At 58.2% G+C, this 24,012-nt stretch overlaps 1 protein-coding gene across 2 annotated transcripts; it reads right to left on the reverse strand.

The window, feature by feature from the left end:
• Window positions 1-388: 388 nt before the first annotated feature.
• CNGA3 (cyclic nucleotide gated channel subunit alpha 3) lies at window positions 389-22,248 on the reverse strand. 2 transcript variants are annotated; one of them, XM_037807226.1, is made up of 6 exons: window positions 22,148-22,248; window positions 15,898-16,011; window positions 13,813-13,989; window positions 6,384-6,491; window positions 4,124-4,230; window positions 389-1,961 (listed from the first exon to the last, which is right to left on the reverse strand). In XM_037807226.1, exons 1-6 carry the CDS (start codon window positions 22,246-22,248, stop codon window positions 550-552), a joined length of 2,019 nt encoding a protein of 672 aa, XP_037663154.1. In that variant the 3' UTR covers window positions 389-549. The 2 variants fall into 2 exon arrangements, with proteins under 2 accessions (XP_037663154.1, XP_037663155.1); XM_037807227.1 differs by lacking the exon at window positions 15,898-16,011.
• Window positions 22,249-24,012: the final 1,764 nt, after the last annotated feature.

A 24,012-nucleotide genomic window follows, 5' to 3' on the forward strand; every position in this document is an offset into this window, starting at 1 on the left:
GGAGTCCGGCTCTGCTTCACAGGCCTTGAGGACCTCAAATGGGACGACCCCTTCATCCCTGAGAACTTCTGCTTGCCACAGCAGCACCAAGAGCTTGGATTCCTTGCATCCCTGAGGGCCCGTGAGGAGGTGCCAGGTTCCAAAATGCACCCCCAAACCCTCTGCGTAAGGCTGAATTTTGGTTGCTACATTGTACATACGCAAGAAAATATTACTTTGTGGGAGTTAAAAAGCCTAAAAAACCCCTCATGGATTCTAAAAAAAAGAAATTGGAGTCCCGTGTGCACGCGTTTAAACACATGGGATGGAGATGTCACAATTTCCAAAGCCCTTGCTCGTGTTTCATGGGGACCTCGCAGTCACCTGGTCCACTACCGAGCAGCCTTAACATGTCCTGTTCTCAAGACGGGGAAACCGAGGCCACCCAGCTCACAAAAGGTGAGGGCAGCTGGAAGCAAACCCTGGCCAAGTCCCCTGCTGCACAGCCACGGCCACATCGCAGCCACGCTGACAGCCGTCCTCGTGGAGAGGAGACCCACGCCTGCGATTTTACTGCTGTCTGTCCTCTGTGTCCGTGGCACCCCCAGGAGCCTCCCCGTCGGGCGGGGGGCCACTTCCACAGGTCTTCACCCGGCTCTCCAGTTGGCTGAGGCGCTGCTTCATCTTCATCTGGGCTGCGGTGTACTCGGCCAGGAGCCGGGCAAACCTGGTCTGCAGAGCATCCAGGGAGGACTCCAAGTGCTCCACCCTCCCCTGGACATCCGTGGGGTCTGCCCAGGCCTCGGCCATGTCCTCGTCCATCAGGTTGTCCTTCATCAGGATCTGCCGCCCCTTCTCCTCCAGGGCCTTCTTGGCCTCGGGGTACTCAGTGAGCGCCTCCATCAGGTCGTCCTTCGAGAGGCAGAACAGGTCCGAGTAGCCGATGCTCCGGATGTTGGCTGTCCTGCGGTTGCCCGACTTGCTGCCCCTGATGTTGAGGATGCTGATCTCCCCAAAGTAGCTCCCGTCGCCGAGGACCACGAACTGGGTGACGCCGTCGTCGGCCACCACGGCCAGCTTGCCCTCCTTGACGATGTACATCTCCCTGCCGATGTCCCCCTTCTTGCAGACGTAGTCGCCGGGACTGAGCACGGTGGGCTGCAGCTTCAGCACCAGCTCCACCAGCAGCCCCGCCTCGCAGTCCTGGAAGATGCGGACCTTCTTGAGCGTGTCCAGGTGCACGTTGATGGCGATCTCGGCCCTCAGCTTGTCGGGGAGGCTCTTGAGCACCTCCTTCTCATCCACCGTCTTCTTATTGGCCCACAGGTAGTCGAACCAGCGGATTACCCGTGACTCCAAATCCTTGGTCACCTTGCGGAACCGCATATACTGCTTGATGGCGTCGATCTTGGCCTGGAACTCTGTCCGTGAGGCGTTCATGTTGGAGATCATGGCACCCACATTGCCCACGATGGTGGCAAAGATGAGGATGCCCACCAGGAAGTCTACGACCACGAAGAGATACTCCTCATCCTTCACGGGGGCTGGGGTCTCACCGATGGTGGTGAGCGTCAACGTGGACCAGTAGAGGCTGTAGATGTATTTCCTGGAGAGGCGCCCGTACTCGGGTTTCGAGATGTTTGGGTAGACCCAGGAGTCGGTCCCAAAGCCAATGAACTTGGAGATGGCAAAGTAGATGCAGGCATTCCAGTGGATGATGATGAGGATGTACAAGACCAAGTTCCCGATCCGGAACACATTGGGGTAGCTGGTCCTCGTTTCCGTGCGGTCGAAGAATTCAAAGAGCCGGGCAAACTTCAGGAGGCGATTGAACCTCAGCTCCGGGCGGTTCACGCCCAGCTTCAGGTAGGCCAGGTCTGTGGGGACCAGAGACAACATGTCCAGCTTGAAGTGAATGGTCTTCATGTAATGATTCCACAACCGGCTGGCATCCCTGACCATCAGGCCTTGCTCAAGGAAGCCTGGAGAAGAAGACGGAGATCACTGGGCGTCAGAGACAGCCTTTCATTGACCACAGCCTACAGAAAGATGTTTTAGAGCTCGATTGCCTGAGATGTGGTTATGTGTATACAAAAGAACAATTTCACAGCCAACATCTACCATCGTTACTGAAATCCACGTATTTTCTGCTCTAGGCTATTCTAATCTACTTGTGTCTATTTTTTTTAAAACATAGGTCAATTGGGTAACTTTGAATATGAATGATAGCAAGGAATGATTACTAAATTTTAAAAAGTAAAGGGGAGTTGTGTAAAAACTATGGATCCTTAAAAGTTAGAGATAGACACAGAAGCAGGATTTGCTTTACCAATATTCTAGCCAAAAAAGAGGGTAGCGAATAAAGGAGACAAGATTGGCAAAATATGGATGACTCTTGAAGCTGGGTGAAGAGGACATGGGGGTACATAATACTTTTGTATATGTTTGGAAACATTAATAATAAAAATTAAGAAAAAGCCACAGGTCATGATCTATCAGATTGGTTTTACCAGTCACTAAGGGGACACAACCCATCGTCTAAACCCATTGCCCAGGAACGCAGCCGTCCGCAGTCCTGGCTGCACACTCAAATCAGTGAGGGGGGAGGGGCTTTTAAAACATGTGAAGCCTGGGACCCACCCCTGGAGAGTCAGACTTCTGGGATGGGGCCGGACACTGATGTCAAGAGGTGCTAGAACTGGTGAAATCGATCAAGCAGGCCTTGACCTGCACAGAGAGAATGATACAACAAACACTTTGAAAATTTTGGTGGTCACCAGAATCACCCCTAGGGCTCAGTAAAACAGGTTGCTGAACCTGCCCCCAATGTTCGATTCCCGAGGTTGGGGGCATTTCCAGCAAGTTCCTGGCCTTGACGGTCCAGGAAGGCTAGACTGAAGCTAGGAGAGCCCCCTCTAGAAGCAAAACTTGTTTACTGCCACACAGCAGGGGCACCCTGCCCCCCAGCTCCCCATCCCTTAGGTCGTTCCTTTGTGACACACGTGCTGAGTGCCCAGCTCAGGGTGGCCTGCTGGGTCAGGGGACTCCTCGCCACCCCTTCCCTGAGACGTCTGCTGCCTGTTCTGAGGATTTTGTCCCCTTGGGAACGGTCAGTGGCCACCTGGTTTCTGTGCCAGCCCCCGGCTCCCCGCTGACTCAGGCCGAGGGGCTGGGACCAAGCACAGGCGGGGGTGGAGGCGGGGGTGGTGAGTCTGGGGGGGGGGTGATTGTCCTGCTGACGCCTGAGACCAGCGACGGCCGGGCCCAGTAGGTCACTGGAGGAGCCCTCGTGGCCACCTGACCAGGGCCGGCTAGGCCACCCGTGCAAGCCTCCAGCTGGGTGCTCGAGGACCCTGAGAGTGACGATGCCGGGCAGCGGTGCCGATGAGGACGGGGTTCCCGACGTGGGCTACGGGCGAGACATTGAGCATCTTGGGGACCTCGGTTTCTCAGTCACTGCAGCGGAGGTGAACACGCTTGCATTTCTTTTCTCACGCGGCAGTTAAAGCGAGGAAGCAAGAAGTGCTTGCAGGCGCTTGGCACATCATGAAGCCCCTCGGGGGTCTGCTGCTGCTTAGCAGCGCAGGCTGGTCTGGGTGTTTTCTGCACAGCAACTGCCCCCCGTTTTCAGTTCACCGACCTCGTCCGCCAGCCCTGGGCCGACTAGGAAACGGCGCCCCGAGGGTGCCGAGCTTGGAGCCCGAGGCGATCCCCCTCGGCAAGGTCGGGCTTCAGATTTGAGCTCTCCACGGGCCGCGGCTCCTCGGAGAGCCGCAGAGCAACACATCGCAGCTGCTCTGGCTGCCCAGAGAGAGAAACTCCAAGTCTGACGGAGCGCTCCCTCCTGCTTCCCCCGACGCCGGGCGGCCGGAGCTGGAGGGTCCCCGGGGACGCGGTTCGGCCGTCTGATCCAACGGGTGACACCAGGGGGCCCAGAGAGGCAGCTGCACTTGCTCAAGGCCACACAGCAGCTGGGAGAGCGGAGAAGCAGGTGCCCGGCCCTCATCTGGGTCCCGTCCATGAGCCGGGGCTAAGTCTTCCTGAGGCTCACCCCGTGCTCCCCCTGCAGGAGCTCTCCCGACCCCTGGCCTCGCGCCGTCCCGTCTACCTTCTGGAGCCTGACCCCGGGGCCCGGCACACTCACCTGTCCGGCCTCGCACCAGAATGTCCAGGATGTAGAGGATATCGGCGGAGTAGTCCAGAACCAGCCACAGCGCCAGGTGCTCGGACTGGAGCTCGTCGAAGCAGGCCCTGGACGGAGCAGAGGGGACGGTGGCATCTGCGGTGTCCCTGAGAGTGGGAGCCCCTGCATCCCCGTGCTGCCCAAAGCCCCCTTACGCTCCGAGAGCAGCTGGGCCCCTCTGCAGAATGCTCGGGAACGTGCCCAAACCCACCGCTTGCCCTCAGGCTTGCTCAGGACCCCCAGGAGCCCCCCGCGTCCCCCCGGGTAGTGGCACTCACACCCGCATCCTGGCCTGGCCTGCGGCACAGGAGCACCCCAAAGCCCCCGCGTTCCCCGAGTGCAGGTGCTGCCTCTGCAAACCTGCCCTGCAGCCTCCCCAGAACGCCCCTCAGCTGCCCACCTACTCTCAAAAGGCAGCAGCTCCCCCACAGCCCCACTGGACCCCCACACCGCCATCCACCCTCAGAACCGCGGCATCTCGCCCCTGCACCCTGCCCTTCCCCGCAGGACAGTGGCTGCTGCCCCGCATCTGCACCCCGCAGCTTGCCCAGGTCCACCCCCCAGTGGACACAGTATAGAGAAAGCCCTGGGGACCCCTCAGAACCAAGAAGTCTGTGCCCCACTTCCCCTTTGAATTCACTCTTGAGTTTCCTTTCGTCTTTGGACATTTGAAATCCCTGCCAAGGCAGCTGACCCGGAGAGCCGATCAAACCCAGAGATCCTGACTGTGCCAGTTTGAATGTATTGTGTCCCCCAAACCCCATTATCTTCGATATAGTCTTGTGGGGCAGACGTTTTGGTGCTGATTAGATTTGCTTGGAATGTGCCCCACCCAGCTGTGGGTGATGACTCTGATGAGATGTTCCCATGGAGGCATGGCCCCACCCATTCAGGGTGGGCCTTGATCAGTGGAGCCACATAAATGAGCTGACTCAAAGAGAAGGAACTCAGTGCAGCTGTGAGTGATGTGTTGAAGAGAAGCAAGCTTGCTAGAGAGGAACGTCCTGGGAGAAAGCCATTTTGAAACCAGAACTTTGGAGCAGACGCCAGCCACGTGCCTTCCCAGCTAACAGAGGTTTTCCGGACGCCATTGGCCATTCCAGTGATGCATTAGCAAACTAGAACAATGACCCAATGGAAAATAAAGACCACGCACAGGATGGACAAACGCTCCTCAAAACAGGACTCAAGATAACTTCCTTTTTATCACTATAAAAATCGTTTGCCATCCCAGGAACCCTGAAACTACTTCCGTTCTTTCAACTAATCTGGCTTCCTCTGCTGCAGCAAAACTTTGCTGTCCTGAACAAAACCTGTCCTCTGCAAACTCGACTCGGATTTGTCTTTGGACCCACTCACGCTGACAGTGGCAGCTCGTCAGGCATCCCTGCCCCACGGCCGGCCCGAAGCACCCCACGGCATCCCCCAAGCTCAGAAGAGCAGCTGCTTGCCTGCACTCCCACCTGCAGCTTGCTCAGTGGCACCCCAAAGCCCCCCCCCCCCGCTTCCTCTCAGAAAGGCAGCAGCTCGCCCCCACACCTCCACCTGCAGCTTGCTCCGGAGGGCCTCAACCCCTCTCCCCACCCACAGGACAGAGCCGGTCCCTGCACCCCAGTGCTGCAGGCTTTCCCAGAATACCCCACTTATCCTCCGAGACCCCCTACACACCCTTCCTGCAGATTGTTCTGGAATGCCCCATACCCCAGGGCTCGGCCTGAGAGGGGCGGCAGCTCGCCCTTGCCTGCCCATCGTGCAGCCACTTAGTTCCCAGGCCTCGGTTTTCTCTAGGAGAGTCCAGGCCTGCTCAGGAGCTTGCCCCAGCCCACATCCCCCCCCAGGCAAGCAGCAGCCAACCTTGCACGTCTGTCCCGCCAGGGACCCCGAAGCCTCTGCCCACCCCCTGAAGAGCAGCCCCGCTCCCTGCATCACGCTCAGAAGTGCCTCCACTCCCACCTGCCCCTGGCAGCAGCGGCGACTCGCCCCAGCACCCTCCTCCTGCAACCCACCCAAGGACACCTCAGGGCCGGACCCCTCGCTGTGGACCCTGGGGACAGTCCCCCCGTGGCACAGCGGGGCCGCCTGCTGCTGCTCTTTTTGTAGAGGAAACGGGGCACCTGCTCCTGTGTGGACGGGGGGAGCGGTCCAGAACGCAGCCCCCCACCCAGGGCGACACGGCTCTGCTGGCCCCAGCCCCGCCCCGCCGTGGACGCGGCACCCCTACCTGCACACGAGCAGGCACCAGTTGTAGAAGACGGGCAGGGCGATGACGGTCAGCCAGTGGTAGTACAGGCCGCTGGAGGGGTCCACGACGGCCGCGCCCCTCCTCCCCCTGAAAGCACAGACACACGCGGCACAGCTGTCACCAGGCCACAGCCTCGGAGGGTCGTGGAGATGCGCCTGGAGGCCCCAGGGAGACTTCAGGCTGAAGCTCGGGAGGTGGTGTCCAGGCAGGGTCCTCCTGGTCTCAGGGGACAGCGGAGCATCCCTGTGCCCAGAGTAGGCTGGGACAAGACCCTGGGGGCCCCTCCCTCCCGCTCAGCCCTCCAGGGAGCCGGCATGGCCAAGGCTGGCTCTAACACCACGGCGGGGACTCCCCACGGAGCCGGTAACAACAGCCACAAACTCAGGATGCTGGGAAGGGAAGTGCCGGGGGTGTGCCGCCCAGCGCGGAGGAGGAGCCTCAGAACCATTGGGGGGGGCTGTAAAATGCTAATTACCAGGGACCCCCAGACCCCCTCCAAGGTGGAGGCCTGGAAATGTGCCCTGAGGCCCTGCCCGGGGGTCTGAGCCTGTTCTTCTCTAGGAGACTTTGGGATCCCTGGAGTAATCCCCTGGGGACCCCTCCAGCCCACCCGCTCCTTTGTGCTGCTGCTCCCCTGAAGGCTCGTTTCCCAGCACGTGGCCCCCCCCGAATGCAAGCACTAGCCAAGGCTGCTTTCCGATTCTACTTCAAGGCTTTCTGAGCATTCAAGTTCACAAGCTGTGCTGTGACGTCCCCCCACGCCAGCCCAGGCCTCGCAGGGTGGACCCCAACCCGGGAGAGAGCGCAGGGGCAGCCTGGCCTGCACCTGCCCCCTGCCCCACCTGCCCCCTGCCCCACCTGCCCCCTGGCCAGCACCTGGTCTCGGCAGACGCATGATCGACTTGGCTTGCCCTGGATGTTTCTCCCACCGCTGGGTTGGGACTAAGGTCAGTGAACACAGAACCCTCCTGTGCCCAAGGGAAGTCCTTGACCCGCCCACACGGCAGTGGAGACGCCCCCAGGCAGGCCCCTCAGGTACCCCCAACTGCCCACGGAGGCTGCAGCCCCCACTCGGCTTCCAGAGCTGGGGCAGGGCTTTCCCTGCAGAGCTGGATCCTCCTGGATCTCAGAGAGCCCGGACCCCCACCTGGGACAACTCTGCAGCCCCCAGCACCCCCTCCAGGGCCAACGCCTTGGCCCGAGGCCTTTGCTCCCCACCGAAGCCCTCTCAGCAGGCAGCGCCGGGGGGTGTCTCTCCCCCGCTTGTAGGCCGTCTTCCTTCCTCTCACTCTCCTTTTCCTCTTCCTCCTCCTCTCCCGCCTTGTCTCTGGATGTGCAGGGTGACAGCGGCAGTTTTCCTGCACCAGGACTCTTCCCGGGGAGGGGAGGCCGGAGAGGGCCGGGGGAGGGAGGGGGTCTCCGGCCGGGTGCAGGGGCTGTTGGTTTCACGCTCACTGTTAGGCTTTATGGTCGTTTCGGGCCCAGAAGCCCAAGGCAAACCCCCCACGGAGGTCCACGGGGAGAGGTTACCTGTTTGACCAAATGACCTTCAACTTCCGACCTTTTCTCACAAGCCCCTAGGAAGTCAGGAACAGCCCGAGGCTGGGGGCAGGTCCAGGTGACGGGAAACAACCCGAATCCACGCCTGTAGGTGGGAACGCCCCGGGCCCTCTGCTGGGAAGGGAAGGCTGTGGCCTGCTCGACGGCGGAGCCGTCTCGGGGTCACGGGAAACCCTGGGCCTCATGAGAGCCCTGAGCAGCGGGCAGAGCAGCTCCCTCCGGCCGGGTGGGCGCATCTCAGCGTCTTCTGGGGTCTCCATAAAAGGCAGCCGCGTCCCGGCACAGGTGGGGACTGCGCTGGAGGGCGAGGCCGGGCTGGCAGCCGCTGCACCTGCACCTCGGCCCCTGCGGGAAGCCCCGGCTGCAGGGCCCCCACCGACCCGGGGCTGGACGGCCTCCCTCTTCCCTCGGTCCCCGAGGACAGGCACTGCCGTCGGCAGCATCGAAGCCACAGGAGAGCCCGCAGGGCAGACCTGAAGCCCGACTGGAAGGTAAAGACCCCACTGTGTGCGAAGCATCCCAGGAGGACTCTGCAGACCCCCAGTTTCGCTGCTCCACACTTCTGGAGGAAGGCACGGGGTGAGAAGGAACAGTCTGCCCATCTCATGCTCACTGGAAAACGCCAGATACGCTCTCCGCCAGCCCTTCCTCAGGAGCGAATCCAGGCGTGTGCCCGCAGGCACGTGTGACGGTGACCCCACTACCCGTACGTGAGCGGCTCATCGTGCAGCGGCGGGAGGCTCTCCGGCGACTGGAGTTCTCCGAGACCACTTAGGGTGCTGGGGAGGGATGGCCGGTGGCGGGAGAGTGTGCTCCTAGCAGCTCACAAAGTTACAAAGCAGACTGGAAAAGGGCTCGTGACAGTGGCTGCATTCATTTTCTATCGCTGCCGGCTTGAAACGACACGGATGGACGTGTGAGCTCACTTCTGGTCCTGTCTCACTGGCCTAAAGCCGGGGTGCAGCCGGGCTGCGCAACTTTCTGGGGGCTCTCGGAGAGAGTCTGTTTCCTGCTTCTGTGGCTGTCGGAGCGAGGTCCCTGTTTCCAGCCGACATCTGTCCCCAGCTCCTGGAGGTGGCAGCTCTCCTTGGCTCGTGGCCCCGGCTCCACCTTCCCAGACAGCCTCAACAGCCGAATCTCTCACCTTCTCTCCTTCCTCCTGCCCTCTCCTCTTGGACCCAGCCCTCACTTTGCCTTCTGCTTTCAAAGACGGGGTATAGATGGGGCTCACCTCGATAGTCAGGAGAATCTTCCATCTCAAGTCGTTACGTTTAAGTTCATCTGCAAAGCCTGCCCTGCCTTGCGGGGTACACAATTTGCAGGTGCCAGGGGCTGGGACATGGGCAGCAGCAGGGTGGGGTGGGGGTTACTCTGCCTTCCCGACATTCAGCGTTCATCAAGCCCTCACCACGCCTCACGCGCTGTCTCGACACTTTACCTCTGTCACCCCATTCAGTCTTCAAGCCACCCTCAGAGGAAGAGGCCACAGGGCCCTTCTCACAGGCCAGGAAACCGAGGCACAGAGAAGTCCAGTAACTTGCGCAGGTCACAAAGCTCAGGTGGCAGAGACACGAGGCAAACGCCCTTACCCAGTGTGTGCAGTGACCACGCCATACACCTGTGGACGCGATCCACGTGCCCAGGGGAAGGCGGCGGGACGGTCACCGCCGGTTAGGGGTGATTTGGTGGTGGAGTCTGTACTTAGTGTGTGAGCTCGCACGTGCTCTTCTGTGTCTGACAATGAGGAGATGAATAAAGTGAATGAGAGTAAAGAAAACCGTTAAACGAGGAGGTGGAGCCGCCCTGACCGCCTCGGTGTCTGCTGCGAGGTCTTACCGCCCAGGCACAGCGGAGGGCACTGCCCGCTCGCCTCTCAGACCGCAGGGCCAGCCGAGGGCACAGGAGAGCACGGGGCCATCCACCCGTGTCTCAAAACCCCCTGCACAGTCCCAAAGGACCCTCACGGATCTGCAAAATGATGCTGGGTTTGGCTGGTAACTGTTTGATCAGGGAGGGAGAAACGGTTCAGGACCCACAGGACAAGGGAAAAGTCTAGAAATGCGGTGAGAGAAGGGGGTGGGGGGCGTCCCCGAAGAATGAGTTTCTGTGTCTTCTGTGCCCAGGTGGCTCCCTTTGTCCCTTGGTCCTCGGAGATGATGTGAACCCAAGATAGGGGCCACCTGAGAACAGAGAGCCCGGTGCAGCCCCTGCCCCGAACTTGCCAAACCCCCAGCCCCAGGACAAAGAGGCCTGGAGACCCCAGCACCACTGCCCCTGGTTTCCTGGGCCCCGAGCCCTTCCCAGGCTGAGACACTTAATGCAAGGCCCTTCAAAATCAGGACTGGCTTTCAGTCAAGCACAACCCACAACAGTTACTGTTTTGCAGATGAAATCATTTCATTTTTCTTGATTGCTGGAATTTAAGTCCCTTGATTTGATGCCCAAATTAATGCACCCCCTATCCAAAAAAATGCAACCAAGGTTTACAGAAGGAAACAGAAAAAAGTTGTATGTGAGGAACAAAGAGGAATATATCAAGAAAAAGACTTGGTGCATTCTTCTTTTAATTGGGAGACAAGAAATTAGCATTTCTTGCCGATACTGATCATTCCCCGCTCCCCTGCCCTGGCTCAGACCTCTGTGGGGCTCCATCAAGCAGCAGCGAGGCTGGAGGATGGAGCATGCACACGCGTGTGCAAATGCACACACATACTCCCTGGGCTCTTGGGTGGTGCTTGCCAGAATCACACATCAAACATTTTGTCAGCTCAGCACCTGGGGATGGAAGTAATTACACCAGGTCACCGCTTTCGCTTCCCACTTGCACCCTCCAAACCGGCCTGAATTGGCCTTCAGATGTGGACATTTCGTGGGCTCCCGGGAGCTTGAGATCACAAAATGGAAAAGGCATTTTCATTATTCATGAGAATATCTACTGCTCTGTAAAGGCACTCCAATTTTGCACCCTCAAATATAGAGAGATACAGAACATGAAAGCTTAAAATGTTTATCCAATTCAACCCCTTGGTTTTATACATAAAAATGAGAGCCACAGGGACAGAATGACTTGCCCAAGGTCACGCAGCCCTGTCTCCTTTACTCCGTTAGTCCCAGGGCTGGACTCACTGAAACAAATGGGGCCCTGGAATGGCTGGTGTTTGGGAAGGTGGGAAGCAGGAGCTCCTCAGGGGAGAGACGAGCCGGGGCTCTGGGACAGCGGCAGGTGAGTGGGCACTGCTTCTGGCCAGACGCTGGCCGCCACAGGGGGCAGACAAGACCCAGCATCGGGGATCTGAACTCAGTTTCAGCTACTGGGGCCCATTGCCTCTGCCATCCCCCCCCCCCCATCTCCCAGGCCTCTCTGCTCACAGCTTGGAAAACAGAGGGTGCTGTTACTGTGAGGGACAAAAACTTTTTGTGACGAGTTAGCTCTAGTCAAAGCCTTGTGAGAAAGAAGATGGGCTGGGCTCAACCGAGGCTTCTGGATAAACGGGGCTTAACCACATGAATCGCACCCAGCTCCCAGAAGCCTCACCGGCCTCAGATTCCACGCGCTGTCGTTCGGTTCACCTGGAGAACAGAGACGACCCGACATGCCGCCTGTCCCTGGGGGATTCCGGGGGCTGTGTGCCTTTTGCACCAGCACGGACACATCTAGCAGTCAGCAACGACGGGCCACCCTCGTCCACCAAGGGCACCCCAACGCGCCCTCCCACGGGAACACGGCTCAGGAGCTTTTCCAATTTGCAGGGCAAGAAACAGTCCACGGACAGAATTTTCTCAGTGTTTAGTCTGTCTGCCCTGACCCATTCATCTTAAAGCTTCAGGACCTGCCATGCCCCGTCTATGTGAGACTCTAGCATGAAGTAGGGCCGGTTTTGTGCCGAACTAGATGCTTATTTAAAATTGAATGTTGCCTGGTGTTCTGTAGGACAAACCCTGTCTCACGTGTCCAACTGTCAGCACAATGTTTGACACGGCTGGTTTAAGGAAGCCGGCTTGGCCTCATAGAGCTGGAGGGGGCTTGCCTACAGCGGTCCCTGCAGATGGGCTCTCAGGAGACCATGGTGACTGGGCCAGGGGCAGGTGACCCCGGGCCTGACTCTCCAGCCAGGTCTCCCTATCCCAATGCAAGGTCCCCAAAATCCCATGAGGAATCAAAAGCCCTGGGGGGAGAGAGAATTCAGCTCCACTGAGTAGAGCGGCTTGTACCCACCACATCCTGCTCTCCTACTCCCATAAGGCCAAACCCACAGGAAACTGAATATCTGACTGGAAATCCAGCCTTGGCATACACTTTGCTTTGCAGATTGGACTTTGCCTCAAAAAAAAAAAAGTCAAAATCCTCCTCCTCCAGGAAGCCTCCCTGATTGCCCAGCACCATCACACTCATCTCCTAGTCTGAACCTTGAGCGAGGGACCAGGTGCCTGTGGTACAGTTGGGTGCTGTCCCAGATGTGGTCCTGCTCAACCCTCTGCTCATCTTATCACATTGGAAATGGGCAAAGAGTCTACTATTCACCTCCATTAGCCCAAGATTGCAGAGGAGATGATATGATCCACTGAGCCAAGGAAGTCTTTGCTTCCCCGAGTTGCTGAGCCAGGCTAGTGCCAAAAACCTCTCCTTCCTCCATCCCCCTTCTGCTCCATCTTCTCTTCCTCCTCATCTGTCTGCCATCCTTTCTGCCACGTCATGGGAGCTGAGAACTCCCACCCCCAGCCTTTCCTGGGCTCCTTCCCACCGCCCGGAGGCAGGAGGGCTGGATGTGCAAGCTCCTGAAGACACAGGCCCGGGGGTGCCTCCCAGGGGGCTCACACCCCACCTTGCTCAGCCCGGGCGTGGGCCTCCAGCAAGATGTTTCTTCGAGCTCTTATTTTATCTTAAAAATGCTTGTACGCTTTGGAACCCACTGCATAATATCTAGTATAAAAATACCCTCCGCACACCCGCAAGCACACATGGAGGTGACCGTGGAGCTCTGGGAAGTGACGTCGTGTCTCTCCTGCAGCCCCGTGACCTCCACTCCTCAGGTGGATGTGTCCGAGGAGCCCAAACCTGGGCCTTCTCCTACCTTGGCAGAGAAGCAGAAGGCATGCTCTCCAGCAAATTATACAAGCACCTTCTGTTCTGCAAAAACCAGGCTTATTTTCACCTTTAAACTCATACATCTCATTACTCAGAGGACTCGTCCAATAGAAGAGATCCTTTCAACCCTTTTGTTGGAAAGTAGGTTCAGGCAGGAACCGTGTGCGGCGCCGAGGGTGGGGAAGCTTGTCCTCCGGTCCCAGCTCTCCCCAGCTCGAGGCTGCCCAGGTGTCCCACAGAGCCGGGCTCAGGTGCTCAGGGACTGAACTCAGCCCACGGTGGCCCTGGGTTCTCTCTGCGCAGCACCTGCTGGGGGGCAGGAACAGGTGGAGGGGAGGTGGGAAGGGAGCATCTGTCCAAGGCCAGGGTTTCCCTGGGTCAGCATCAGGTTTCCACACATCTGTGACAGACGGCACAGGACCCTGTCTTCCAATCTGGGCAGGAGCATGGGGTGGGGGCGGTGGGGGGGAAGGTGTGGGGGTGGTGGAGGTTGGGGGTGGGGGTGGTGGAGAGGGTGGGAGTGGGGGTGCTGGAGGGGGGTGGAGGTAGGAGGTGGTGAAGGGGGGTGGGAGTGGGGGATGGCGGAGGGACTGGGGGGGGAGGGCGGAGGGGTAGGGGTGGGGGTAGTGAAGGGGGTGGGGGTGGATGGGGTGGGTGGGGTGGAGGGGGTGGGGGTGCCGGTACAGGTGACTCACCCCCGTGGACAGGTACCCCTCCAGGACAGCACCCCCGACGTGGTGCCGCGCCCTCCCCACTCCTCACCTGCTCCCCGGGTCCGGCGGCTCCTGGCTGCCTGGGGCCAGCGCGTTGCCCTCCCGGCGGGTGTCCTCCCCAAGCTCGGTGCCGTGGAACTGCTCCAGGAAGGCGTCAGGGCCCGGGTCCTGGCGGTGCAGACGGCGGGCGGCCCAGGCACGCAGCGAGACGACGAGGCGCGACAGCCTGGAGGGGCACAGACGGGCTGGAAGTGGGGCTCGGCCGGGCGTGCCCACTGGGAGCCTTGGAGCCCCCTCGCCGCCCGCAGCCAGGCAGGGCAGTGTTGAGGCTCTGTCCTTCCGACCCCCGGCCCTGGTGGTCGGGACCCTCAGATGGGGATCCAGGGGCTCCTCTGTTCGGCACCCCCTTGGCCCGGGGGACCCCCATCACGTCGGGCAGGCAGAGCCACAGGAAAAGTGCGACTTTCAAATGAGAGAAAACTTAGAGCCAGCTGAAGGAGCAGGCACCCAGACACAGCTTAGTTTCTGTCCCCACCCCTTAGCTCATTAATTTTGCCTTTTACCAGCTCTGCTTCCTCCTCTGGCTCCTGTGGAAGTTTCTCGGCCCCTCACCCCGACCCCTCGCACCAACCTCTCTCCTGGCGCCGGGCCCCAGGGGTGCCACGATGGGCTCAGACACCTCGGAGCAGCTTCTGCAGGTCCCGGGACAGAGCCGTCCCCACCCCAGCCCCCTGCCCTCCATTCTCTACTGGAGGTGGGGGAGAGACCCTCTGCTTTTTTCCTCTGCTCCTGGCTTCCCGACTTGCACCTGCAGGGCCCTGGCGGACGGGTGTCCCCATTTGGGATCAGTCTGAGCCGCCCAGAAAGGAGCCGTGAACTGTCACACATTTCGGTCCCAACCCACGCTCTCGGGGCCTTGAGGGAGCCATCGAAGGCAGGAGACGTCCCCTGCACAGAGCTGCACAGAGCGGCCGTGGTGGGGGCACCTGCCCGCCCGGACCCCTCCTCCCTGACACGGAGGGTGAACCCAGTTCAAAGCCCTGAGCCCCCAGCCTCAGCCAGCGGGCCCAGGGATGGGGAGTGGGCCCAGGGGGCCGGGCCCTCCCTCGAGACTGAACCGAGAGCCCCTCTGGGAAAGGGTTGGGGGCCTCAGCTCACGGTTCACGCCGAAGGCCGTTGGGAGCCTCGCGCCTGCTGACCGTGAGCAGAGAAAGCCCGGATGCCAAAGGTAAGCAAGCGGAGGAGACGTGCAGGAAATGGCCTGCGATGGCCACCAAGCCCCACGGGAAACCAGAGGACGGCTCAGTGGCACCTCCCCAGCCCCGGCCACGCCCGCTGGCTCCCCACCTTGGGCTGCGCCTCCACTGGCCCTGGCCGCTACCTGGAGCTGGTTTGCAGATCTTCTCTTTCTTGCAACCAGAGGGCCTCAAGACAGTGTATTATCAGTAAAACAAAAACACCAGAAGTCACTTACTATCCAGCCCTCGTGGAAGCATTAAATAGAAATAAGTTACGGGAGGTGAGCATCCTCCACAGCAGAAATACAAAAACCAGACAGATAAATGAAAAAATTTTCAATGATATTAAGTAAAAAGTGATTTAAAAAACATGACCATGTCAAGCTAGGCATAGGGGAAAATGGTGGCAGGAAGTAACAAGGCAGCACGTCTAAGCTCCCCCACCAGGTGCATTTTCTAGATGAGACCTGGGGGGAGAAAACCCCCCAAGGAGGGTGGCTGTTGACGCTGAGATCAGATATCATCAGAAGGAAGACAGAGCTCACCTTCCAGACGCCGGGGCCAGGTCAGGGCACGTGCCCAGGAGAAGCTGCTCAGACTTGGCGTCACCTGCCCTCAGCCGTGACCCAGGCGGGCTGGCCTTTCCACCTTCCCTCAGTGGCTTCTGCAGAATTCTCCCAGAATTGAGCCAGTGCCTCGTTATCACTTTTTACTGGGCAGGACACCTGGCTCAAGAGGAAGTCACTCACGGATGGATTTCTGACTGCTCTCCTCCTTGCACCTTTCTTCTCCAAATCTGCAACCCCAGCCCACCCACCACCTCCCCCTGAGACGCAGTTACCCTCTTTCCGCCACATCCCGCACCTTCCCAAGGTGGAGTGGAGACTGTCATTTACCTGGGGGGCCCCTGGCCGGTGCAGGAGGGGCGCCCGGCTCCAGCCTGTCCTCTAGTCTCCATGGCGAGCCCTTGCTGCAGCTCTGACGACGTCGCCTCACCCGGCGAGGGGGTCCTAGGAAACCAGATATGCAGCAAGCTAAATCGATTTCACTCACATCCATCCTCGGACACAGCCAGCAATGAGACGGCCAGACACCGGCTTAACGAGGGAAGGCACCATCACCGAGCCTCCGTGCCCGCTCCGCAAATCCTGACTTTCAGGGCGGATGTGGCTTTTCCTTCACAGCGAGCCGGACTGTGGTGGTGGTGAGTGTCCAGCCACTGCCCACGGCCGGGTGGAAGGGGCCGAGCCGGCAGCAAATGCTGGCAATGTCCTCATCTGAGGAGGGGGCCGTCGGGGAGGCCCCAGAGCCACCCTGAGCCACAGACCAAGGAATCTGGTCCAAACACATCTCTGCCTTCTGAAATCCCGTCCTCGAAGCCTGGCTCATGGGCCAGCCCCCGCAGGACCTCATCAAGCTCCGCTCCCACGCCGTGCGTGCCCAGCTGCTGGTTACTCATGTGCCCCTCCAGCAGCCTGCTGGGAGCCAGCGCATTAGGAGGAGGGTTCCAGAACACGGTACAGAGACGTCCTAGCTCTCCGCACACACTGCAAACAGTTTGTAGAGTATCTTCACATGAAAATCCACTTCCTCTGTGCCCTTTTGCCAAACCCTAGTCTCTGTCCTCTGCAACACAAAGAAAACTTAGGTGGTGACACCACCCGTGCAATTCAGGGTAAAAAGCCTGAGCGTAGCTGGAACTGGAGCTGGCTCCTTGGCATATTGGCACAAACCAATGTGTTTGAGAATATTTTCTTGTCTCTTGATATCTCTGAGGACTGAAGTTTGATCAGCCTCATTAGAAGCCCTCCAGGTTTGGGCTCCAGGGATTTGCATTCTCTGAGTCACGAAGAGACCAGGCAGGAAAAATTAATTCTACCACCCAACTACTCCACCCTAATCAGCCTTCTTGACAAGGTGGCAATGCAGTGGAAGCAGGAGACAAGAATTAATGTCAGGAAAATGCTCTGTCTCTCCCCGGCGAGTGGTAAGAAGTCAGAGTCCTGGATCCCAGAGCTGGGACAAATCTCAAAACTCAGCTGGTTCAGCTGCTAAGCTGCTGCCTCCTCCTTTCCACCACGCCCCAGCCCAAAGCTTGACAACCTCGACTTGCATACCTCCAGCAGCGGGGAGCTCACTACCGCCCCTATGGCCTCTCCAGGCCATCCTTGGACAGCTCCAAATGCCAGCAGATTCTTGCCTTTCTCACCCTCCCTGCATCAGATCCACTTTTCTGCTGGAACCACATGGAGCCAGGCAACATCACGCCTCTGCTGCCCCTGCTTTCCAGCCTAGAAGCCCCAGCTCGCCCCGCCATTTCTCACTGGAGTCAAGTCTCCTCCCCGTCCCGGTCTTTCTGTGAGCAGGTTCCCACGTTCTCGCCTGGGGGGCAGGGTGACTGAGACCGCCTGGGTCGCACTGGAGCCCACACCTCCAGATTCCTGATGGTTTGCAGGTTTTTTGTTTTTTTTTTGGTGGCCCCATCACCAACTGCCATCAGCCAAAACCCAAAGTCCTATGACACAAGCTGCTGCTAAACCAGAGAGCCCTATCTTGAGCATGTGCAATTGAGTTTTGGGAACTAAATACGAGACCTGCCCTCTGTCCCTGTCACTCGATGCTTTGGGCCCTGGGTCCACAGAGGCCTGTACTGGCCTTTCCTCCCCGCTCCACTCCATTCACAAACGCAGGACACAAAGCTCGTAACCTTTATCGATTGCTTTCTCCACGTCAGCATTTTGTCATTTAATCCACACTAAAGCAAAGGAAAGGAAGCAAGGGTGGTTAGTAGGGGTGAAGAAACTTCCCCACGGCTCACAGCCTGGAGCAGAGCTGAGATTCACTGCCACTCACCCCAGTGCCAAGCTTCCAAGAAGCCTCCCTCTGTTTTCACATATGGCCCTGGTTACATGGAGGCTGAATGCAACGTGGCTGGGGACGGAGCCTGTGGCACCCACTAGGGACATCCTCCAGGAGGCGTCCATCCGCCGGCCGCCCCTCGTTGGGCGAGCTGACTTCTCCCCGGCTACCCACAGCAGGTCACCCACATCTTGCCCTGATGCCCCTGAGACGCTGTTGGAGGCCCCTCTGCAGGTCAGAAACCACAGGTCCTCTGCCCCTCGGAAGAGCCTGCACCCCATGAAGCTGCTGTCTGTTCCTGGGCACGAGGTCAGCCCCTGCAGGGGGGCAAGGGAGTCCATCTCTGCCGTCCCGGGTCCCGGCGCTGGCCTGGAGGGGACAGCAGCTGGCAACTGTGCCCGTCAGACCCCGAGGTGATCCCGGGGAAGGGGTCCATGTGGGTGGCTCCTGGAGCACCCCAGGCACTGGGCAGTCGGGACAGCCTTTCTGTCCAGTCCAGTGTCCATCTCTCACCTCAGCCTTGGCAGAGGAGCCAGTGCCCCGACGTTGCAGCTGGTGAGTGGGGAGCCCCCGCCTGCATTGCACAGCCAGCCAGGGGCCCCCTGGAGCTACCCCATGTGGACCAGGCGTCCACAGTGTGTGGAGTGGGTGGCCTGGCTCCAAAGCCCCCTCTGGCACCTGTCAGCTGGTGACCTTTGGGTCAGTCACTTACCCCCTCTGGGCTTCAATCTCCTGGCCTTCAAAAATGAAATGAAGAAAAACGGGGTGATTTCCTGTTGGTTTAAGTGTTCAAGTAGCACGTTTATTTAGCTATGAAGGACAGTGAGCGCCTCCCATCCGCAGACCCTGAGGCCCGTTTCTCCCCAGTGCACCCCTCCACTTGCCTGAAATCCCACCGTTTCAGCCTCTCTTTCACCCCCAGAGGCTTTCCCGGGGTGTGCTGTGCCTGGGGGCATTTGGGTAATAAACCCAACCAGTCAGCCACTCCCCAGGTCAGTGAGACACCAAGCAGGTGGGAGGGGACAGGGGAGGGAGGAGAGCGCCCGAGAATGCAGAGCTGGCACTGGAGGGGCCTCGGGGTCTGTAAGGCGACAGGTCAGGAGGGACAGCCCCGAAGCTTCCCGCCCACTTCCAGGCTCGAGTCTCGGTGGTGGCATCACCGTCAAAGACAGACCCGGGAGGGGGTCACGGCCACCAAAGGACAAGCACAGTGGACAGCACACCACGTGTGAAGGACAACGTCCTTTCCAAGTGGCAACCGGCAGGGTCTCGGTTACTTGTAAAGCGGAGTTACTGCGGGCAGAGGTTCCGCGAGAGCTGCTGGTAAGGGCTGCACTCTGGAGCATCTGGAATCTTCCAGGGCCCTTGGCTACGTGTGACTGGAAATGAGATCAGCGCATTTCGAGTCTCCAGTCCTGGGGACACAGGCAGAGGACGGTCTTCTCTGGTGATAATTGCTTTGGGCCCCACTCAGGGAGCAGCCTGTCTTCTGAGGGCCACAAACCCCGTCACGAGAGCAGCTACACCAGATGACTCTGGGATTTGGGGTGCCCCTGGTCCCAGCTGCAATTCTCTGTGGTGCCGTCTTTTCTTTCTCTCCTGCATTTTCATCAAAAATACTCCAGACAGCTCCTTAACCACTGCGTCAACGAAGGTCTGAGTAGAAAAGAAAAGCTCCAGACGTTTCGGCTTGTTTCTGGAGTTCTCAGGTTGTAGACGTGATGTTTCCAAATGAAGAGTTTTTGTCCTTCCTCAGGACTCTTCACGAGGAAGACGATTATAATCTTTAGAAGAAAAGCAGAAAATGTGGCCTGCCATCAGGTAAGGTGGGGGCAGCCCCTCCCGGGAGCCTCAGAGGTGGGCTGGGCTCCTTGATACCGTCAAGGATCAGGAGAGATGAATCTCTATGTACACAAATTCCCAATTATTTCTCCGAAAAGCTTTCAAAAGGACTGGAATTTCAAGGCTAAGAGCCCAAACACACCTTTTTTTTCTTTCTATCCTTTTGCAAAAATAGGGATTGGAGACTTTAAAAGTTTTACGTGTATGTCCCAGGTACTTTGTTCAAACAAGTCTTCCATGGAAACCTGGTCTGTGAATAGGCAAATGGGCGGCTGTGCTGCGGGGCAGGGGAGGGGGCCTGGGGCCCACCCTCGGCGCCCATAGCTGCCCACCCACATCCTGAACACACACTCGCACTCCTGGATGGCTCTAAGGTACATATTCTGGAAACTTCCGTTTGCTACGCCAAGCACATCTCTCTCATGAAGGAAGCAAGCTTTCTCTCTCTTTGGAGATCTCTGTAGCTTGTCAATGGAATTCTGCATCAGTCTGTCATCAAGCAAACAGCTAGGTGGGCTCCCAGTGGGGTTCAGTGAGAGCCAGCCAAGGGTCCGGCGGAGAAAGCACGACTTTCACTTTGACACAGGCAGGACATGGCCAGTTCCAGACAGCCGGGCCACTGGGGCTCGCCGAGGCCAGAGGTGGGAGGGCAGGTTTCCCAGACGGGGAGCCCCGAGCAGGGAGCAGGTCATGGAGCGGGTGAATTGTCTTCAATACCAACGTGAGTCTTTCTCGAACACTTCTTCCCAGCAGGGATGCAAAAAGAACTTTTCATTCACCATCATCCTGTAAGGATGATGCTACTCCTGCCATGGGAGAAACCGAGGCTTGGCGAGCGTGGGCCACTTCTCAGCACTGGCCAGTTGCAGAGCTGGTGCTCAAGGCTGGGCAGCGTGGCCCGAGCCTGCCCTGTGTGGCCACCACACCGGTCAGTGGGACGGGGATCGGAGGGGAGGGGGCCTCTTCTCACCCATGAAGGCAGCTCGTGACCGTGGAGGGCGTCCGTTCCGAGCCCCTGACCCTGAGCCCCTGCAGGGCCAGAGCCTCTTCTCTCAGCGTCACATGGCTTAAGGAGCTGGCAGTTCATTTTCACAGTTGCCTCTCAAGAGGCCTGTGGGACCCGTTTGACCACCCCACAGTCAGGCTTGTCGGCCCCCGGCCCGGGCAGCTCTGGGGTCCACCTGGGCCTGGTCGAGTGGGCTTCTGGGGCAGGGGCTCCGGCCCCCCGACTGGTCCTGCCTCCTCCCTTTCCATATCTCACCAGAAGGAGCCAGACGGAGACCCCACCGCTGCCTTCTGTGCTCCGGGGAGCCGGGAAGCTCCCTGAGGTGCTCCTGCCAAGCCCTGCGAGAGGCAAACGGGGACGTGGGGGAGGTTCTATTCTGCGCCAATATCTCCCTGACCCTGAGAGCCTCGGTCCTTCCCCTGTTGAGCTCTGGACTCCAGGAGACGCTGGGCCTTTGCTTCCTCTGCGGGGATCTCAGACGGCGCGATCCGAAGGCTACGTAAGTTTGCGGTATTGGGAACTTATTCTCTTTGGAAACTGTTGTCCATCACTTATTAGCAGAGATCATTGAGGAGCTGGGACCAAGAACGTAAACAGAAAAACAAACATGTCCGAGAGAGGAAATGACACACAGAGAGATGAGTGAAGAAATGATGGATGAGGCCCATGGTACAGAGATGGGGGCTGAGGGATGGTTGCATTTTCTGACCATCAGATAATTGGTGTCTGAGCTTTGGGGGAGGGAGCTTTCGATGCTCTATGTTTAGGACCAAAATAGCAAATATTGGAAAGAAAGTTTCTCATGATTTAACTGACTCATCTCATTGCTAATTTAAGGAACATAAAAATGTAAGTCCATTTGTACCCACCAGGTACTCTCCCATGTCCCCACTGTTATACCAGGAGTTTGGAAAATAATTCTGTCCAAACAGTGGGGGAAACTGAGGCACAGTGAGGCTGAGTGCACTCTCCCAGGCCTCCTAGTACGTTAGGACAGGGTTAGCGGTGGAAGTCAAGGTCCCACCCTTACCTGCCCCCAGTGCCCCGGGCCAGCCTGCACCCCGACCTTCCCCAGGAAGTGAGGGCCAGGCTCTGAGTCGTACTACCCCAACTGGCGCACAGTAGGAATGCAGCAAATGTTTGGTGTATGCATGGGAAAGGGTGGCAGTTGGGGGAGGTTTTACAGTAGAGCTTAGTCTGCTGCATTGACTCGTTTGTTACGTTCTAGAAGTTTTATAACTTTTTAAGCCTCATTTTCCTCAGCTGTAAAATGGGGGGGTTGTGAGGATTCAGAGTGATGAGAAGTGGAGTTAGAAGGAACACCACGATGCCACCCCTGCGCCACAGCCTGTGATTTGCCAATAGGAACACACCTTTCCCCCAGGCCCAGCTCAGCTGGGAGGATATCCTGCCCCGGGAGCAAATGAAAAGGTTCTTACCGGCTGAGGCCACTTTCAATGCAGTGGAGACCGCGGGCCACGCTCCTTTCTGCGAGGTGGGCCGGGGAAGGGTGGGAGTGCTGCGTGCTGATCTTGGCCATCTTCTTGTGTGGTCACCTTCAGCCCTCACGGGGGCTGCAAAAACGTGAACACGAGGCAGAGAGTGGTCAGGATGCAGAAGCAGCTGCAAACCCAGCTCCCTGCGCACGAGGCGGACCCCGTGGCTTCCCCAGACTCTGGGACACTTGCTCTTTTTCTCTTCTCTTTCCTGCCACACTGTTTTAGTTGGTGTCTCTGGGCTCTTCTTTCTTCCTCGCCTGAGGCACAGACAAGGTCAAAGTCTAGGGCTGAACAAGCAAATGGATGGATGGATGGATGGATGGATGGATGGATGGATGTACCAATGGATAGATGGATGAATAGATGGATGGATGGATAAATGGATGGATGAATGGATGGATGAATGGATAAATGGATGGATGGATGAATGGATGAATGGATGGATAGATAAATGGATGGATGGCTGGATAAATGGACGGATGGGTGGATGGATGGATGGATGAATGGATAGATAAATGGATGAATGGATGGATGGCTGAGTTGGTTTCTGGTGTAAGGAAGCTAAACCCCTTTGATTGATTCTCTGGGATGTTGCCATGTTCCTCCTGACCTTGATTTTCTCACTTCTCATTTCTCAGTTAAATGGCTGCTGCCAAATCTCAGGGGAGGAAAAATAGTGGCATGAGCTAGGTTTGTGGTAGTGAATTGGGTAAGTTCAAAAACTGCTAAATGGTAGAATCACCCAGACACGGCAGCTGATCCGACATAAGGGGTAGTAAGAGGGAGGCCTGGGTGCAGCACCCCGGCTGCTGGCTCAGGGAGCTGTGGGTGGCACCCACCAGAGCAGGAACTCGGGAGAGAAGCAGGTTTGCAGAAGCGAGTGGGTCCAGATAAGCTTGAGACGCCCACAGAAGCTTTGGAGCCAACACACAAAATAAAGAGTCTTCCGTCAAAAGCAATAAATCCACTTTGAAATAGTTCACTAAACGTGTTTTTATTGAGCAATTACTACGCACCAGGCAATGTGCTAGAAGTTGGAGATTTATCAGGGAGAACAAAACACAGCACTGGCTTCCAGGCACCCCAGTCCAAGGGATCTAGCACAAGTCAAAGAAATTTGGGGCCTCTCTGAGAAAATTATCAGATTGCCAATCTCTGTTCACTTCCAGGAAGATGGCACAAAATACAGAAAACATCCATTGCCTCCCGCCTGTGCCCCTTCCCCGGCCCCCTCAGCAGCCCCCCGAGCACAAACCCCGGCCCGGCTCTGAGACCCCCCTCCTGAGGAGGTAGAGCCTCTGTGCCCTCACACAGCTGCCTCCTGCCGGGCTGCCCCCGTTAGTCCCTCCAAATTCCGCTCCTCAAACGATAGTCTCTACGGAGGGGTCACTCCCTCACAGCCTTTTCTTCAAAAGTTTCCTCCACTTTTCCCCATTAAATAAGATCTGGCCTCCCTCTCTCTGATCTGTTGAGGGCCTGCTGTGTGCCCCTTTCTCACTTAATCCTCACCACAACCCCCCACCCCTTTACAAACGGGGACAAATTCAGCAAGTTTTGCGAAGGTGCCACGTGTAACTGCCCTGGGCCGATGGCAGAGCCTTGTGACCCCAGAGCCCAGCGGTGGAAAGTCAGCAGCAGGGAAGCATGGAGGGGCCACCCTGAGACCCAAGGGAGACGGGTCCCTGCCCTGGGGCCCGCTCCGGCCCTTGCCCACAGGGTCTAGAAGCCCATGGGGCCGAGGAGACGAAGCACCCAGCACCCTGCCCCCTGCTCTAGACTGTGCCCCGGGTGCTCGTGACCCCATA

The sequence above is a fragment of the Choloepus didactylus genome, chromosome 17 (assembly GCF_015220235.1).
Source record: "Choloepus didactylus isolate mChoDid1 chromosome 17, mChoDid1.pri, whole genome shotgun sequence".
NCBI classification, from domain to species: domain Eukaryota; kingdom Metazoa; phylum Chordata; class Mammalia; order Pilosa; family Megalonychidae; genus Choloepus; species Choloepus didactylus.